This window comes from Malus sylvestris, chromosome 9, assembly GCF_916048215.2.
Source record: "Malus sylvestris chromosome 9, drMalSylv7.2, whole genome shotgun sequence".
In the NCBI taxonomy this organism is placed as follows: Eukaryota; Viridiplantae; Streptophyta; class Magnoliopsida; order Rosales; family Rosaceae; genus Malus; species Malus sylvestris.
In genome coordinates this window covers 17221634-17234498 of record NC_062268.1, presented here as the reverse complement: position 1 = coordinate 17234498, position 12865 = coordinate 17221634, and the positions used below count along the sequence as shown (strand labels likewise).

Genomic DNA, 12865 nt, shown 5'->3' with positions numbered 1-12865 from the left:
ATGTTCTTCTTCAAAGTTGTTCGTCCGCCCAATACCTATCAAATTTTCAAAAAATTCCAACGGTGTGATCATCGCAGATGCCTAAAATACCAAACCAGTTTCCAATTTCCGCAGAAAATTGGACATGCACCTTATGAGTACCAAAACTCTATTTTGATAGCTTAGATCAAAATTGTTCCTTCACGAAAGTTGTTCGGTATCCTCTTATCCATATCATACTAAAATTTGAGTTAAATCTAACGGTTTGATCTTCTCATAAGTTGCAGACACTCTTGACTCCAAAACTTATGGGAACCATTTCGATGTTTTCAAAACTCATCGAGGAGGAACACCAATTGGAACTTATTGTTACTATTACTTCCTGAATAACTAAAAGGACTTCAGAACTGTGAAATAAAAATAAAAATAAAAGGAATCAAACAAAAGAAAGTGGCAGACCAAGAAAAAACAAAAAACAAAAGATGAGGACTTAATTATTGCATTTTCTGTTTTGGCATATTTATGTGCATGGTGTTGGTTTAAAGCCCTATCACAAGTTCTGTTTATTTACAGTGGGTAGAATTATTACCCTTTGCTTTAAAGCTTTGATAGTTATGTGAATTGTGCTAAATCAAAGACCTTGTCACAAGCTTTATTTACTTAAAAGCAATTTATTTACCATGGCTGGAATTACTACCTATTGCTTTAATTTATTTATTATACTTCTTTTTGTTACAATGAGTACATACTGGACACGAAGTTCCTTGATCAAATCAGAACCTGAAGTTTCTTGATCCTCATCACATAAAATGATTGGACCCGAAGTTCCATCATGCAAAAAGATCCAACATGAAGTCTCTAGATCCTCAAGATTGGACATGAAGTTCCTTGATGAGTACCTTAAGTTTGAAGAGTCAAAGTGCCACAACTTAATTGTAATAAAGGCCATGAGAATCCCAATTCATAGGCTATTAAATAAGGACTAGAAGTTCCTTGATTTATGTAAATGATGATATAATGCATATTTGCTGGAGAGTTTACATCTCAAAGTTTTGATGATTATTGCATGTCATTGGGCATTGATGTTGAACACCATATTCCTCATGTTCATACTCAAAATGATTTAGCAGAAGCATTTATTAAGCGGATGAAATTGATTACCCGCGCTCTGCTCATGAAAACGAGATTGCAAGATTTCTACATGTGGACATACCATTTTACATAATTCATTATTAAGTTCGGTTGAGACCAGTTGCCAACCATCAATATTTCTCAGTACAACTCGTGTTTAGGTACCAGTCAAACATTATACATTTACGAGTTTTTGGTTGTGTTATCTATGTGCCTGTAGTATTGCCACAACGTACTAAAATAAGGCATCAATACAAACTGGGAATTTATGTTGAATTTAATCCACCATTTATCATTCAATATTTGGAACCCTTGACTAGGGATATATTTACCGTATGATTTGCAGACTATGATTTTGATAAGATAGTTTTCCCGCCGTTAGGGGGAGAAAATAACATCGTTCCAGAAGAATGATGAGAAAATATCATTCCAGAAGAATGATGAGAAAAGATCGTTTTAGAAGAACGAAGAGAATTTGTCTTATTTTGATTCATGAAGCAATCAATATAAAAACGAAGTGAGAATGATTAAATGATGCAACGATATGCAAGTCAAATGCCAGATGCATTTAATGATGCAACAAAAGTGATAACATCACATATACTTGTAGCAAATGTGCCTACAATAATTGATGTCCCTGTTGGACAAAATAATGAAACAGTAAATGAGTTATCTGTTGCACTCCTAAAGCATGGCAAACTCTCATACTCAAAATGTTCAGTCATTCGAAAGAAGAAGAATATGGCACTACTGAATTATTGCATTCTCGAAGCATAATTGTTGCATGTCAGAAGCATGACAGTCGCCGCATGGATATACGTCCCAAAAAAGACAATCCACGGACATGGGAATGTTGATGTCTTATGCATGAAGCATGATAGACGTATAGGTTCCAAAATGACTCAACTCCCAAAAGTGAAGATTAAAATCCATGCTCTATAATACTGCAGAGGAGGTTATGATCCACATTCTCTAAATTATAACTATCCTGGAAGAGATAGTATAATGCCCTTGAAGAGGCAATGGATATCCAAAGAAATGAAAAGTTTGTATGCATACGCATGCACATGAGAATATGGGATCACAGATTGATGATAACCAATGATAATTTTGGTTTTTACAAGTAACTACTAAATTCATCAAATGAGCTGTGTTGATATTGAGTCCCGTTCTTTTTTTCGTGAAAAGAAAAATTATTGGCCAAAGATGGAGAAAGGGAATTCCATTACAATTTTGTAAGACGTGGAAAAATATACCTATATACTTGAATACAATACAAATAGCCAAAAGATGTTGAACCTAGAAGGTTACATATGGGCATTTGTAATACAGTGAAATATACTCACATGATATGACATAATGTTACTAATTGAAACTTGAAATTATACTCTTGTAAACAAGTTCATATGAATGGAGAATTATATATGAAGGGTTATAAGTCGCCCACATCATATCTCCATAAGTAAATCCCTCAAATATATATGGAAGCAAATTGCTCTGTATAAATTCCAAAGGAAAATGTCTCATGAAGTGTAGAAAATCCTTGAAGGATTCAGATTGCTTGAAGAAAGCCCTGGAAAGGTAAAGCATAAAATATGTACTCAATATCAATGGATGGTATAAATTGCCTTAGTGAGTACAATCATTATAATATTGTTGTAACATACTAAAATGTCTTGCAAGAGTTGATAATATTAGGTTGAGACTCCTAAAGAATCTAAAAAGTTTATAAAGTGTTGAGAGAAATATTGTCTCGAGCTGCAGATCGAACAATATGACAACACGAATCTTATCTATGATGCTTATGATATTAAAGAATCATATGGATTGAAGATCATGAGTTGAACACTCAAGTAGTTAATTAATATGTAGACACTAAGAAAAATCATTCATCCTCGTGAGGAAAAGATGAATGGATGTTTGGCCAAGAAGTACCACATCTTAGTGAAGTATATGCTTTATTGTATTTGACATAATACATTGAATGAAATAAAGCTTATGTATTAATATCTCCGAGAAATTACAGACATGTACATACACATGAAAACATGAGGGAGCCTTCACAAATGTTACTCATGTGAAACCTCAGTACTCGGAAGTACCCCAGAAGAGGGAGGCACCAGAGGTTGATTATTTGGAGCCTCAATACTTGGTGAAACTCTAGACGGTTGAGACAATGGGTGTCTTTGGAAAAAAGACTTGAACCCTTGATTGTCATTTTGAGTCCGACATTCGGATTCCAGTAGCTAGTGGAGCTTTCTTTTCATGCTCGTCGAGTAATTATTTGTAAGCATGTGTAACACTCTATTCTCATGCTTGAACCCTTTAATCTCTTGTTTAAGACTTGTCACCTCAGCCATCAATGATTCAACTTGGTGAGTTCGAGCAAGTAGGTGTTGGCCCATATTAGAAACAGAGCCCGTACACTGAATACTAAGAGCCTAGGAGTCTTGAACGGCCGACTCATCAGATTGGTTTGAAAGGATTCTGTTATCCTTGGAAGTGAAAAGATTCCTAGTTACCACTGTAGCAGTTAGATCATTCTTCATCGCAGAGTCCCCAATCGTATGAGGACCATTTGAAGATAAAAAAGACGGGCGCCATATATTATCCTGATGCGGCTCGCCTATATTAGTCCTAAGACTCAAATCTAAGCAAATGTTAGATGGGCAAGCCATTTTCAGAAATTGATGAAAGAAAAAGGTTGGATATAATGAAATCTCATAAATACAACAGAGACAATTTTCACAAGCGGGAAATCTTCAAAGTGTGCAAACTTGAATACAATCAATACCTATATAAAAGAAGAGGCAACATAGTCGCTTGTTCAAAGATTGAAGAGGCACAGCTCTCTGAATTTCAAAAGCCAGATTTTCCTGAATAAAGTTCGTTGGCATTTTTCAGATGCGATCTCAACTTTTTCGGATATCGCATGCAACTTTGTCAAAAATCTCTGACAAAGTTGAAAACACGTAAATCTTACTATTCCAACTACAACACTATTGCCGACAAGCGTGGATGACAAAGCCACATCCACACCACTACCTGCTATTGAGAAATTCCTATATATGTCGACCTCTATCTTCCATAACAAGGCAGACCTGCAAAAGTATCTAAATTCTTCATCCTCTTCGAAAATGCATCTGCAACCAAACCTCTCAACATACTCAGTTTTCTTTCTCTCAGAGAATACCTCTTCAAAACAAGTCATACCAAAGCAAAAGTATCTCATATCATCAGGGACGAGAGCAAAAGTATTTCATATCATGCAATCTCCATGTCCTTTCCTTTGTCCTTGTTCTTACCTACAAAAATAAGGATAAAGAAAGCAATATGTCAGAACCTTCACTCAAATTTCCGGTAAGGAACCAACTGCCCGAAACCTTTGCCTGGTTGTTTACCTTGCATTGCTCTCGAGTACTCATCTTCAACTGTTGACATGATGTTGGCTATTTACACTGAAGCTGCCACACATGGATGAGTCACCAAGAATTGATGAACCATTCAAATGCAAGGGTTGCATTCCACTCCTGCATCAGTTGACAAATCCTACAAGAGAAGATGCCACACATGAATGGGGGAAAACCAGGGAAAATACCACTTCTGCAATGGGAACAGATAAGGCAAGTGAAAATGATACATTAAAGCATGTGGAGACAAGCACAACAAACACGTGCTAATTCATCCCCGAAAAAGTCGAAGATCACTTGCCACGTGAAGCTCCTCATGGTCCAATTTCATTCAAGATCAAGCCTCGAAGGTCCTTGAAAAAATCACAAGTCCGATTCAAGATCAAGTGTCCACCACCCTTGAATCAAATTCTGTTTCAAATAAAAGGAGTAAATTCAGACTTTTGATGCAAGTCTAGCAGAAAGCCCTCCAGCCCAGTTCAAGAAATAGCTTGTGCAAAGTCAACAAGTACTACAGATGTGTTACTACTCATCAGGGGAACATCCAAAAACAAATCAAGGTTTTAACGAGTCAATCGAAGACTTATGGCCATCCAAGGGGAAGTGTTATAATATTATAAGCCATTCAATGTGTGGATGGCCAACCCACCACATCCTACTCATCCCACTATACATGTCCTTCCATTAGGAGTTGTCACTACTTGCTTTTGGTGCTCCTGCTTTGCCTATGAATCAAAGGAGATACAAAGAGAAAAGAAAAAGAACGGAAGAGAGAAGCTAGAAGGCTCATGGTGGATCGTTTATTCAAGTATGGACATTTTGTGCCTCTTACCCATCCATACATCGCCTCTAAAGTGGCTGACACCTTCATCGAAGAGATCTCCCGCCTTCATGGAATGCTGACAAGCATAGTCAGTGATGGGGATTCCACATTCCTAATTCAATTTTGGTTTGAATTCTTCGAAGCTCAAGGCATCAAGCTTTGCTATTCGACAACTTACCACCCTCAATCGGATGGAGAATCAGAAGTTTCGAACAGAACATTGGAACATTGTTTAAGATGTTTCATCAAAGACAAAATGACTAGCTACAACTCCAGGTTACCATCGGCCGAGCGATGGTATAACACCACCTACCAAACCGCAATAAAGATGACACCATTTGAAGTAGTTTATGGCTACCCACCGCCTACTGTGGCTTCTTATGTTCAAGGTTCCGCAACAGTCTATACGATGGATTCTACTCTACAAGAGCGAGATTCTCTCCTGAAGCAGCTTCACCATAACCTGCAGATGGCTCAAGATTGGATGAGAAACAATGCGAACAAAAATCATAATGAACGCGAGTTCAAGGTGGGCAATTTGGTTTATGCGCGCTTCCAACCTTATTGGCAGACCTCAATGAAGAAAAATCATTGTCACAGACCTTCTCCCGCTACTTTGGACCCTATAAAGTCCTGGAACGCATTGGTAAGGTGGCTTACAAGCTAGAGTTGCCCCCAACTACTCAAACCCACCCTACATTCCATGTCTCTTTGTTGAACAAAAAGGTGGGTGATAATGTCAGCTCCTCTACTCGATTACCGCCACTTCAACCAGATGGACAGACGGTGTGGCAGCCCGAACAAATTCGAAGCTTGGGTCTGTTCAAATGCAATAATAAACCTGTTACTTGTTGGCTGATCACGTGGCCGGATCTTCCTATCGTTGACGCTACTTGGAAGGACGCTGATGACTTCCTGCTACGATTTCCTGACTTCAATACTCAAGCCTGAGGACAGTCCTTGTTTTGGAGCGGATGGAGCTGATGAACCCCAAGTCATGGGAGGCCCAAGTCTTTAGTATTATGATTATCCTTTTGTATTTCGTTTCTAGTTTGCTACGTTTCGTAATCTCCGTCATAGTTGGATCTCGTAGTATGAGAGCAAAAGTTCCAACAAACTCTAAAATTTCAATTAGTTCCAACAAACTCTACACATCCTAGTAAGCATTCATACAAGTTTTTTCCTGTTTTGTGAACAGAATACAGTTGTAGTTTGCCATATTGGACGGATTCGGTTGCTCAGTTTTTCTCTCGTTACGGAAGTCAAGTTCAAGCGCACCATCAGTAATCAGTTCCAAGGACGACCGCCTCCATAGCCCCTACCACGATCTCGAAAGCCCCCATGACCTGATCAATTAAAAATGACAAAACAATACAAATTCAGTAATGTTTATTGAACCACTCATCGAGACAATTTAGCATGCTGATTCATGGACGCCTCCATGCACACCAATACATTAAAACCAACACGCACATTTTCAGCGTGTGCATAGACATTTCAAACTCCATGAAACAGTAGTACACAGATTTAAGAAAACATAGTTCATACTTCTAATCAACTTCTTCAAACTAAATCACATATGATCCCCAGAAGATGGTCCCACTTCAAAAATTAAATTTTTTGTAAAGATATTGGAAAAGCTAAATTTTGGTAGATGGTCCATACGTTTGTGCTTTATTTATCAACAAAACTCTGACACTGACATCCAAACTACAATGAGCAAGACGGACAAGGTAACCTATTCATCAAAAGGGGTATCCACTACATGTACGTATGTGTCCAGCAATATTTTCTAAAGGCGTCCAGACTAACTGACCTGAAGGGGGAGGTGGTGCACCACGACCCATTGCTGCCAACTCAGGACTGACTTTCTGTCCAGCTTCCTCAAGCAAGGCAATAAGTTCCTTTGCGAACCTAGCATTAGCAGCTGTAAAGAATGTGTAAGCTGTTCCTTTTGCCCCAGCTCTTCCGGTTCGGCCAATGCGGTGAACATAATCCTCAAGGGATCCAGGAAAATCATAGTTAATAACAAATTTCACATCCTTCACATCTGCAACCAAATCAAACATCACAAAGAGAGATTAGAAACGAGAATGTAGGCCAATTCATAGGTTAAGTACATTCAAGAAATTCTGCTAGATTAACACACCTATGCACCCCAAAGTTAGCAGTTTTTGCCTACCAAAGACCAAAGGCAAATCCGATGCACTCCAAAACCTTACCTGGCTCAAAGGGAAACAATTATTCACAGGCAGAGATGATTACCACCAAAACCTAAGGATGAAGTGTAGGCTTCCATATGAAACCCAAAATCAGTACCATCCAGCCAAATGTGGATGGCAATAGATTCAAATTAACTACTGTGTAATACGTATTTGTTCCGGTCCAATCATAGAGTCTAAAATTTGGTACAGATGCTTCAAGTATGCACGAATAGCCTTAATAATCAGAAAAATAGTATTCTCCTTTGTGGGTTGGGTCTCATTCCACATGGGAAAGTTGGGAAAGAATTTGAAAAAAGAGTTGGGAAGAATATCATCTTTCAGTAGATAAGTAACAAAAAAATAATGGGCTGATAAACAAAAATGTCATATAGACATAAGATAGAACATGAGAGGGAGAAAAATCAAATGGTGTCCAGCGTGCCCTTGACAATCAGCGCTACAAAATTCTCTTAAGTGAAAACAGCTTCCATTTTCTTAAGTTACTACCATGAAACATGATTTTGGAGGGGGGCGAAAACAGTCTATTCGTAGATTAAATTAAGTCTTCAACTGTGGAAGATAATGCAAATAACAGATAAAACCTAACCAAATAAGAATTCCTTTCAAGTCTTTTCACAAGCTTAACAGAAATTCTTTCCATACCTAGACCACGAGCAGCAACATCTGTTGCAGTCATTATGGGGCTCTTGCCTGCTTTAAACTCGGAGAGGACCCAATCCCTTTCTGCTTGACTCTTGTCACCATGAATCGAAAGAGCAGGCCAACCATCCATGCGGAGCTGCCGAGTGATCTGATCACATCCTTTCTTAGTATCCATGAATATCAATATTCTGCTGCCATCCATGATATCCTCGAGCAACTTTACCAATCTGGAAATTTGCAAGGAATCAGAAAGATAACCTGCAGAAAATATGACAAGGCCAACCATTTGAAAGTTACAAACCAAAACATAGATAGCACCCTACTTGTTATATTTCTGATTTTCAGTAATTATGTCAACGATTTGGCGGATCGAATGGTTAGCTTTCAAATCTGGAGAGCCTATTATCACCTGTTCAACATCCAAAATATGTACATTAGTTGTTGGCATAATAATATTATATATACGATAAGAACTATTGCAACCACATGATAGAAGAAAAGGGAATTTTATTACTGCCAGTTTCTTGCAGAATCAATAATTGAAGGTGACAAACTGACAACTGAAGACTGTCCTAATAGATGCAGAGCGCTTTTATACTAAATGAAAGATGGAGTACTTTGTATGGGTTGTAAAGGAACTGCCTCGCCAGTTGTTCAACCTCCTTTGGCCAGGTAGCACTCCAGTATAATGTTTGACGGTCTGGGCGAATCTGCATTCAATGAAATATTAGAGTATAACGACAAATTCCAACTGAATATAAACTATGAGAGAGGGTGAGAGAGATATGCAGGGGAAAAATTCATTTTCACTCGTTTCTATAGACATTTCAGGATGCACCTTTTGTGCAAAAATGATTTGACCAACCTAGTTGGGCTTGACTAGCATGTACATATGTCATAATACTTTCTATGTATGTCATACTCTAACAAATTACAGCCACTAGAATAAGGAGTAGATCCAGAAGCTTCCCAGTACAGCAGTGCATTACAATACAGGATCATAAACAAACACACTTAATGCTGTTTTGTGATGTCCAACAGCTCAAGAAAAATTAGAAACATAAAATACTCACTCTTCTGTCAAAAATCAAACTACTGATACTCCATGTGCTGTTTATCCAAAAAATGCTTGAAATGGTATTCATCAGAAAGTTCTCAGCATGTGTAATGGTAACAAATCTTCTTACAATATGATTGAAATGATGGAAATATTCATCTCCATAATTACCATTTGAGGCACAATGCTTTTCAATGACATTATTTTGTTTTGTTGGAGATGCATCCAAAGAACAAATGGTCTGCGATCTCAATCAAAATCTTAAAGAGGAGCTGTATCTTTGAAAGAGTGGCACCAACCAAACATAAACATTGGGGAAAGGAAAACACAAAAAATACATGCACCACTTTGCTACCACGAAAAAGCACATACATTCACTGATTCACACATAATACCCTATCGTTTCACCAAGATATTGGCTCTACCATATTGTATGCATTCTAAAAGTTTTGACCCGTGTGCAGATCATCAGTGTGGTAGGAATAACTTTTGAATGACCCGTAACTTTCTCCAGATAATTTGAACTTTGAAATAGTAATACATGTTTTAAATAAACAAGCATTACCCAGACTAGTGTTAAGAATAAGTTTCCTAACAAAACAAGACATTTTGTGATTTAAGAAACCCAGAGTAATAACTTTAGAACTGCTCAATTTCTTCTGAGCTAAGTTGTAGACTTTAAAGACATTCACTAATGTTTTCTAGCTTTTAAAGAAATCATAAGTCCACATGAACATCAGTAGGAATCAGAAACTAGATACGATTTTAGAAAGAGAGAGAAAAAAAGGCTTTGACAAGGGAGGAAAAACTAAGTAATAAATCATCCTGATACACAGATAAAAGTAGAACATGTTCTAATTCATACAGATTGGTAAAATCTCAAACCTGTGAAACAATCTTCCTTATCTGAGGGTCAAACCCCATGTCTAGCATCCGATCGGCTTCGTCCAATACAAGGTAAGTGACCCTTCGCAAGTTGGTATGATGTGATTCCATCATATCAATCAATCTTCCTGGTGTAGCAATTACAATCTCAACTCCTGATCCAAAAATAAGAATGATGTCAACAAGAAAAATAAGCAATTACTAAAACAAGAGCTTTATTTACCAACTATACCTAAACGGATTGATAAGTCATCTTAGCCATGATTAATGTCTTAATAGGACATCTGAGTACATAATATTAATATATGATACCATAAAGTTACAGTAGTACAATAGCAATTCCAAAAACTAAGTTCACCACTACCACCACATACCTTTCTGCAGATCACGAACTTGAGGTCCCTTTGGAACCCCACCATATATGCATGTGCTTTTAATTTTTGACGATGAACCAAATTTAGTAGCCTCTTGTTGGATTTGAACAGCAAGTTCACGGGTTGGAGCTAAAACTAGAACTATCGGGCCATCTCCAGGAGCTAAATAAATATTATAAAGTTAGATTCGTATGCCCAACCAATACAAATATAATTCAAAAAGTAAAAAGAAATACAATCAATATTTGAAAATTTAATTATCTTAATGATTACATACATAGAATTGGTTGGGCATTGACATGGACGATTGCAGGCAACAGGTAGGCTAGTGTCTTCCCTGATCCTGTTTCAGCAATACCAATGAGATCACGACCTTTCAAAGCCATTGGCCATCCTTGAGCTTGGATTGGTGTAGGTTCCACAAATCCAGCCTTTGTAACTTCTTCCAAAACGTATTCTGCAGCCAAGAGGAGCCATTCAATTAGTGCACTATTTATGGAAACAACTTATTAACATCCAAAGGGGACATTCCTTGAGTAAGTCAGCTAGCTAGTTCCAAGAACAAATCTGACTACATGAACTTATAATACAGTTGAGCTCATAGTGTACATGAAAAGTTACGTGAAAGAATAATGTAAAACAAGCATAACTGGCACCTAAACTACTGATAATTCGAAAGTATGGTATCACTGCTGGCTGTTAATCACTCTCCAACTAAGTTACCATATCCTTTAATCACAAAGAGTTTCAAGATGGACTAAATATTGGAAACTTTATAACATGTACTCACGATAAATCAATGTGACACCTCAAAACATAGTTATAAATTTGCTGCATGAAAAAAGAAAAAGTACCTGGAAACCCAGTGTCACGGAAACTCTTGATGGGTTTTGGAACATCCCGGCCTTCAACAGTAATTTCCCTCCGTTTCCTATATTCCTCAACCTCAACCTCTGACATTTTTTCCACTTCAGGCGACTCAACATAGAAATTCTTCTCAAAAGGTATCAATCCATCCAAATCCAACTTCCTTGGTGACTCAGCACCATCACTATCCCTCCTGCTTGACGAAGACCGTGCTGAGCCACCATAGCCGGTTGCCCCACCAAAACCGGAATCACTAAAACACCACAGAATTTACAAAAAAAAATTGAGCAAATTCTTACATGTTAATGAAAAGCAACAGTTTTTCATTCAGATCAATATTAGAAAAAACAACGTATAATTTATCCAAAATTGATAAGTTTTTGAGTTGGGCCCAGGAGAACAGAATCATGTTACACAAACAATGCTAATGGGTTAAAATTAAGCACAATTTAACAAAGGGTAACTCAGAAAACAACAAAATTCAGGCAAATAAAAGAAGAAAAATGGATTTGAAGGCAGTAAATTTTGAATTGACTGTATTTTGGTTCAACCCAATTAAACCTTACAAATCAAGTCAACAGAATTAAAATAAATAAATCAATTTGATGTAATGTGAACCAATAAAAAGCACAGAAGAGAGTAATTAAATTCCTACGAGAGAGAATCAGAAGGAGGGGTTACCTTCTCCGGTCACGGTAGGAAGTAGGGTCGCCGGAGCGGCTGTCGTAGCGGCTCATGGTGCCGACTTACTGCTGCTGTGCGTCACCGCCGGTGAGATTATCAGGGAATTTTGAGGGTTTTGGAATCAGCTGTTCGAACAGCCAAGAGGCCAGAATGTTCTCTCTCTCTCTCTCTCTCTCTCTCCTCCTCTTCTATGATTCTCTGCAGCTTGTTGTATGCTAAAGCCTGTGGGTCTAATGTATCTGAGTGGCTGCGACATAGGCTTCTAAAACACAAGGCCCATCGTGTGAAGCACAAGTTTACACCCCATCGGCCCAATGTAATGTTCTTCTCCTTCTGAAATCCAATTAAAACCCAATAACAAAATAAAGCAATTAACACTTTGCACCCCTAGTTTAGGATGAGTGATATTTTGGTCCCTGACATTTAAGAATTAACACTTTACTATTTTATTATTGGAAATTTTGGTTGAAAAGACTGAGATTACAAATTCCTACTATTGCCCATATACTATGGTCTAGTGGTATTCCTTTTTACTTTTAAATGAGAGGTCTTATATTTGATTTTTGCCAAAGGTGAACTTGAACCACATTATTGCTAGCTCATTGTGAGGTTAAGCCTACCTCTTCTTCCTTAGTGTAAATAATATCGTTTGTTAAAAAAAAAATGTCATTAATTTGCAATTCATGTAAACAAAAGATAGGCATATTGAGTATTTGTAAGAAAAAAGAACAATTGTAACTTTAATCTAAGTGGTGAATTATTCTTGTAGTTAGACCTTTTACAGTAGA

The 12865-nt window shown here is 37.5% G+C and overlaps 1 protein-coding gene across 3 annotated transcripts; it reads right to left on the bottom strand.

Annotated features, from left to right (window-relative positions):
• Positions 1–6450: 6450 nt before the first annotated feature.
• Positions 6451–12279, bottom strand: LOC126634452 (DEAD-box ATP-dependent RNA helicase 20). Of its 3 annotated transcripts, none has more exons than XM_050304974.1 (10): positions 12075–12278; positions 11381–11646; positions 10804–10983; positions 10527–10688; positions 10153–10307; positions 8828–8920; positions 8534–8619; positions 8211–8437; positions 7160–7393; positions 6451–6689 (listed from the first exon to the last, which is right to left on the bottom strand). In XM_050304974.1, the coding sequence occupies exons 1-10, from the start codon at positions 12128–12130 to the stop codon at positions 6631–6633; spliced, it is 1518 nt and encodes a 505-aa protein (XP_050160931.1). In that variant the 5' UTR covers positions 12131–12278; the 3' UTR covers positions 6451–6630. The 3 variants fall into 3 exon arrangements, with proteins under 3 accessions (XP_050160931.1, XP_050160933.1, XP_050160932.1); XM_050304976.1 differs by lacking the exon at positions 6451–6689 and adding an exon at positions 7493–7565 and having other exon boundaries at positions 7296–7393; positions 12075–12279; XM_050304975.1 differs by lacking the exon at positions 6451–6689 and adding an exon at positions 7493–7560 and having other exon boundaries at positions 7296–7393; positions 12075–12279.
• Between the last annotated feature and the right edge of the window lie 586 nt (positions 12280–12865).

Bases quoted from the DNA above. Each gene is read 5' to 3' on its own strand.
- LOC126634452 (XM_050304974.1), bottom strand. From the start codon at position 12,130: ATGAGCCGCTACGACAGCCGCTCCGGCGACCCTACTTCCTACCGTGAC. The intron at 10,689-10,803 runs GTATGTAATCAT...ATATTTATTTAG, and splicing joins CAATGCCCAACCAATTCTAT to CTCCTGGAGATGGCCCGATA. The intron at 8,620-8,827 runs GTACTCCATCTT...GATGTTGAACAG, and splicing joins TCCTTTACAACCCATACAAA to GTGATAATAGGCTCTCCAGA.